At 35.3% G+C, this 5,998-nt stretch overlaps 1 protein-coding gene across 4 annotated transcripts; it reads right to left on the minus strand.

The window, feature by feature from the left end:
• Window positions 1-852: 852 nt before the first annotated feature.
• LOC148030778 (homeobox-leucine zipper protein ATHB-52-like) lies at window positions 853-3,951 on the minus strand. Of its 4 annotated transcripts, XM_087684288.1 has the most exons (5): window positions 3,771-3,951; window positions 3,509-3,623; window positions 3,169-3,317; window positions 2,344-2,562; window positions 853-1,291 (listed from the first exon to the last, which is right to left on the minus strand). In XM_087684288.1, the coding sequence occupies exons 2-5, from the start codon at window positions 3,543-3,545 to the stop codon at window positions 938-940; spliced, it is 759 nt and encodes a 252-aa protein (XP_087540414.1). In that variant the 5' UTR covers window positions 3,546-3,623; window positions 3,771-3,951; the 3' UTR covers window positions 853-937. The 4 variants fall into 4 exon arrangements, with proteins under 4 accessions (XP_087540414.1, XP_087540413.1, XP_087540416.1 ...); XM_087684287.1 differs by having other exon boundaries at window positions 3,509-3,951; XM_087684290.1 differs by lacking the exon at window positions 3,509-3,623 and having other exon boundaries at window positions 3,771-3,949.
• Between the last annotated feature and the right edge of the window lie 2,047 nt (window positions 3,952-5,998).

The raw sequence follows: 5,998 nt of genomic DNA on the forward strand, positions 1-5,998 counted from the left end.
AAGTTTTAGGTAATATTTTTTTAATTTAGAATACTTAATGCCTATACTTTCTAAATAAATGGCCCTAGATTTTCCAATTAGAATACAAACTATATAGCTTATTTTACTTCTTTTCTCAACTAATGTCTTGTCTTGTTGGTCACCTTTCCTTGAAACAATTTCTTATGGTCTCTGTCATTGAGGAGGACCAAACAAAACTATAGTGGAAGGCTTAAACTACTACAAGTGGCTTTTCTTCTATAGGACTGTTATTAATGGTGGAGAGTGTAGGCCTTCATAACTCTATTTAAATGAAACATGCAATTATCAAGGATTAAGATACTTTGAAAAGAGTATGGGATATCATGACAATTGCTATCCTTAGGACTATTTGGAGTACATAGAACATCCTTCTACATGGAAGGGGAAAATAGAGCTGAAGGTGTTTTAGGAATTATGCTCTAGTTTTCCAAGAGTTTAATGTTATCTTGAGGTAGGTTAAAGGGAATTCCTCATGCTTTTCAAGTTTGCTATATTCAATTTCTAGAGTAACACGGAATTGTGTGGTATTAATTTTGTGCTCTTTGACTTATTTACTTAGGTAAAATCCCTATGGGAGTTGTAGACATTACCTCTTGCTTAAGTAATATAACCATATTTTCACACATTTAAAAGTAGTTAAATAATTCCATATTTGGATCCTATATTCTATATTGATTTTTTTGCCACACTCTTATCCCTTGTAATGAAATAATTGAGGACACTAATAAAATCTATTCAATGTTTTACATCCTATCATGAATATCCACAACATAAGTACAACCAACATCCAAGGGCACACTAAATAAGTCACGATGTGATAGATGTGGCACATTGTTATGAATGTTTCAACCATCTAAGATAAGTTTATCATAATAATGTACATTTGGGGTGGCTTCTATTTGGACAAAGGGATGACTTAGTCCCAATGTGCGAACAAAATACTACAATCATCTTGTGTGCATCCATCCTCAAGCTTCAAGGCTACTTGATGTAGGAGAAAGGGATTCAATGTGAACTCCTTTGGAGATGTCACCATTGTTGAAGTAGCAATTCCCTCATCTATTTGAAAAATGTTGGTGATAGGTGATGGTGATGTTGAAAATTCACTTTCGTATACAGTTGTTGGTGTTCCATATAAATCATCCTCAATAGGTGTGCTTGAAGCCTCTTTTAAAAGATCCATCTTCAAATCAACCTTTGTACCATCATTATTGATTAATTGCATTTGGTTTTTGGAAGCTCCCTCCAATTGTGTAGCCAATCGAATTATCTTTGGGTTGGCAATAAAAGATTGAGCATTTTAGTATTGCCTCCAAATTAGCAATTATGCTCTTTAGATGATGATGATGATGATGATGATGAAATCGTAACATGTAAAAGTAAATTGTTTTTTTCTAAAAATTTATTGCTTCACTCTCTAATAGTCATGAAGCTTTTTTAAGACTTAGACACATGTGCTACAAATCTCATTTGCTACTCAACATTTGCCACTCTTTAAAAGATGTCAAGAATATATACGTTTAGTTGATATATTAATGCACATATGTTGAAGAACATCAATAATCTCAATATTTAGCCAATATAATAATGCATGTGTGGATGTACTTATACATAGTGGATTTAGAGAAGTTGTGAGATGTCTATGTATACTTGTAACTCACAAGCACATTTAGAACTATACTATAATTCTTGCCTACAATCCACATCCATCAAATTTCAATATATTAAGGAACAAATCGAGCAAAGATAATCTCTTATAAGAGCTTATCGACCCTTATGCTAACTTCAACTATTAAGTTAATTGAAAGTGCTCTACATGGCCTAGGTTCACGCTAGTCCCATGCTCGCTATATTTAAATGTTTGTGCTTTTAGTCAAGTTCTTGTGTCTAGCCTTTTGCATTTGTGATGGAAATGCATTCATGCATTCTTTGTATGAAAATTATACCTTTAGTCAAGATCTTGTGTCTAGCTTTTTGTGCTTGTGATGGAAATGCATGCATGCACTTTGAAAAATAAGAGCTATGATACGTTTTGTAAACCATAACGTGTGACACACTAATTCAACCTTAAAACCTTAACGATAACTCAAGCAGTAACTAGTATTAGCGCTCTCTAAATTGTCAAGGCTAATGGTGCCAACTTGTAGTGTTCTTATAATTGGATAGCAAAAGACGTTAGCCCATACTTTGCCTTCTTTTTAGCGCTCTCAATTATATACCAAAATAGTTAAGCCATACTTTGTACCCTTTATAGTTTTCTAATTTAGATACCAAAATAGTTTAAGTATGCATTGTATCCAATCAATGGTAAAGACTTCTAACCTCCTCATGCAACTTCTTGTTTTGCTTCACCATCTCATCATATTTGACTTTTAAGGAGTCATAATCAAGTTGTAATTGCTTGTTCTTGGAGCGTGCTCTTCGATTTTGAAACCATATAGCGACTTGCCGTTGTGGTAATCCTAATTGAATTGCAATTTGAGATTTTCGCTCTGTGTCCAATTTGCTAGCCCTCTCAAATATGGACTCAAGAGCTGCCACCTATATGGTATAACTTTTGTGAGAGTTAAATTTAATATGTTAAGAACTAAATACATTAGAAAGTAAAAAGCTTGTTTATTAAAACTATGTGGTACATCTACCTATTGAAAGGGGACCCCATCTCCACCAGTACCATAACACATATGGATCATATAGATGATATCTTAATGCTTACTAACTTTCAATAGATAGCAATAATCTCGTTATTTCTAATCATGTCCTATTAGTTGGTAATATTTGGTGCACCTTCAACAAAGAAAAATCTGGACCAACAATGGTTTGGAAGGTCCAATCAACATATGATTACAATCAAAAGAATGATATTGCTCTAGGCTTCATTCTTTTCGGTCAAAGGGTATATAACCATGTAGTGAGTTCGATGGAAGTGAAGGCTTAGCTATTGAATGTCCCTTGACTCTCCACATGCAATACCAATCTAGTCAAGCTCTTAGAGTGTGGTAGCAAATGTTCACACATAGAAACTTCATCAATTACCAAACTTAGTATGCACAATCTCGACCATTTCTTGGTCATTCAAATTCCCATGCTAAGATTTAAGAAAGAAAAAACTTAGGGTATGATAGGTAGGGTTTACGATCACACAACCTTGGCCTTTACCTGGTCCATTGTAAGCTTCCTTTTCTTGTCACTTTGTTGTTGAAAACAATCCAAGAAGCTCATTTTAGTATCGGTGAGCTCATCCTCAAAAGCCGAATAGAATTGATGTTTGGGCTGGGTCTCATGGTGCTTGAGCTCTACAGACACAGTTCATATCATTAGCATCATGCACACCATCAACATACCATTGATCTATGGAGATTTTTGGAAATTCCAAAGATTCTCATGTCCAGTGAACTTCCAAAAACAGCCAAAGGACCTTAGGACGCAGCTACTAGAAAGAACACAAAATATATCCAGTTATGGAGAGCAAGAAGACAAAGTTAACCTCTATCAATAAGTGGAGGTACTCGAGGAGAGCCCATAGTAGTGCGGCTCTTAGAGGACCTAACTAAAGAACTAGTTCTTTGGGTCTTTTTGTGTGTGGATCACTCTCTTTTTGTCTGCAAGGGCTGCTACTTGTGTGAGTATTAGGTCAAGTATTAAAGAACAAAGCTTTAAAGAACAAAGCTATAGAGCGGGTTGCCAAGCATGAACACGATCATCATCATCATCATCATCGTCGTTATCTCGCTTTGGAAGAGAACTACCTGGCCTTGATAGTTAGTATAATACATCATCACATGAGCACTCGCAGCACCATTCATCGTAAGCTTCTTTACTTGCTTCGCCATCTTGAACCCAATTGGCATTTCTAAGCTCAATGCCATTACACGCCACCCTCACCAGTACTCCCTCTCTCCCTCTCTCCCTCTCCCTCTCCCTCTCCCTCTCCCTCTCCCTCTCCCTCTCAAAATACACACTCTCTCGGAATGGAGCTTAAACATTCTGAGCCTTATAACTGCGTTAGCTCCCTATTTATACTAAATAGGGCGCTTCATCCTCTCTCTCTCTCTCTCTCTCTCTCTCTCTCTCTCACAGGTGAAAAATCTTTCATTGAGAATTTTAAGAGGTAAAATGCTTATATTTGAAGGCTTTAATACCAAAATCCTTCACATTTTGAAGTTCTTCTTATCTCTTAATTTTAGTTTGAGGTAAATATCAAAGTATAAAGGGGAGATTGCACTAGACCTCTCTCTCTCTCTCTCTCTCTCTCTCTCTCTCTCGCTCTCTCCATACATGGAAAGAGCACCTTCTCAACATCTTTTATTTGACATTGGCCCAAACTATGCTATTGAGGGACCTTACTATTTCCTTTCACTGATCTTTCATTTGGGCAATGGAACAAATAGCACCCCCCATGGATCAAAATAACTTTCTTTATGATAGTTATGCCATGTGACACATACATCTACAATTGATCCTAACCAATATAATGGTGACTCCCCATCAACATCAAGGCCTAAAGTAGAAGGGGTCCCACTATTTCGTGTAATAGATAACTTTTGAGAACGTACCCTGCAATTGGGATTTCTATGGTTTGAGCCTCAAAATATATAAAAACTATATATGTTAGGCATGTTTTCTATGGTTTGAGCCTCAAAACTACATATGTTATGCATATGATATCTTTTTCTTTAAAAATAGCAAACAACATCCTTAACGAAGCACATCATTTGACATATATAAATTTGTTTTTACTTGTTTTGATAGGCAAATACCCCAAAATAGGCTTGATAACAATCAAATATAGGTGTTGCTTCGTACATAATCCCTTAGGAGTATAGATGATTAATTGCTTCCCCTAGGGGTAGTTTTAATACCAAGCTCATTTAGCTTATTAGCACAAAAATCACAAGTTCATGAGAAATTAACCTTACAATACAAATACTTAAAGAGACCATTACCTTCATTATACCATGTGCCATGAAAACTTGTGAATATCATATTAGCGATATTCTTATAAAATTTACATTCTCCTTCTTTTAGGTCCACCCACTCATGTCAAACATCATACATATTGGCCACATGACTACGCACTTTATATCTAATCCATGCTCCCCACCTTTGATGTTAGTCGTCTCCCTTTTGATTTCATTATTCCATATAAAAAGCTACACACTTCTTTCACTCATGACCCCTTTCTACCCTTTTCAACTCTCATGACCACTTTCTACCCTTGTGCAATTTGAAACGAATCTCTTTCCGAGGCATATTTGTTTAACATCCAACTCATGTCTCATACTTTCACCCATGTGACCTAGAGCTTGGATTACCAATTTACCATAACAAAAAGTTCCTTTAATGGGAATTGTTGTTCAAACTGATGCTCCAATAAATCCTTTAATGGTGACATTGCATACCTATTCTTTGATAGTGCTTCCTTTTGAATACTGTTTTTACATCAATAATACTAAAGCAATCCCAATTGAAATCAATCTTTTCCCAAAGACCTTGGGTGTTGTTTGGATGAAATCTTTTATGTCAACTTTCTAAGCATAATTTGAATGGGAATCGCTATATGATATTACTTTTTTTGCTCAACCTAGATTTTAAGAGTCTCCTAATTTTTTTAAAACTTTCTCCATAACTTTAAAACACATTTAGAGTTGCTTTTAGCAATGTATGCATATGTGTAGAGGTTGATGCATAAAGATTGAAAAGAAAGCCAATATTCAACAAACCTAAGTGTACCATTATGAATTTGTAATAATGTAAGTTTGACAATCAATTACATACAAATGTTCTACCCAATCCATTTAAACAGAACAATGTTTGCAAGCTAGTGATAAGCATGACACCCACCTAGAGTATGACCCCTACCATTTCCATCTTGTACAAAACACTTTTTCCTTAGATAATATATAGTGGACAACATTAGTGAAGTGTAATCATGTGTATAACTCAAAAAACATCTTTCTCTAAAGAAAGCCTACCA

The sequence above is a fragment of the Lygodium microphyllum genome, chromosome 9 (genome assembly GCF_053477565.2).
Source record: "Lygodium microphyllum isolate KBCC chromosome 9, Lygodium_microphyllum_v1.1.10, whole genome shotgun sequence".
NCBI lineage: Eukaryota > Viridiplantae > Streptophyta > Polypodiopsida > Schizaeales > Lygodiaceae > Lygodium > Lygodium microphyllum.

Excerpts from the sequence above, each read along its gene's own strand:
- LOC148030778 (XM_087684288.1), bottom strand. The coding sequence starts at position 3,545 with ATGGGCTCTCCTCGAGTACCTCCACTTATTGATAGAG. Across the intron at positions 2,563-3,168 it reads TGGACCAGGTAAAGGCCAAG|GTGGCAGCTCTTGAGTCCAT; the intron begins GTTGTGTGATCG and ends TATACCATATAG. Across the intron at positions 1,292-2,343 it reads ACAAGAAGTTGCATGAGGAG|ATAATTCGATTGGCTACACA; the intron begins GTTAGAAGTCTT and ends GCCAACCCAAAG.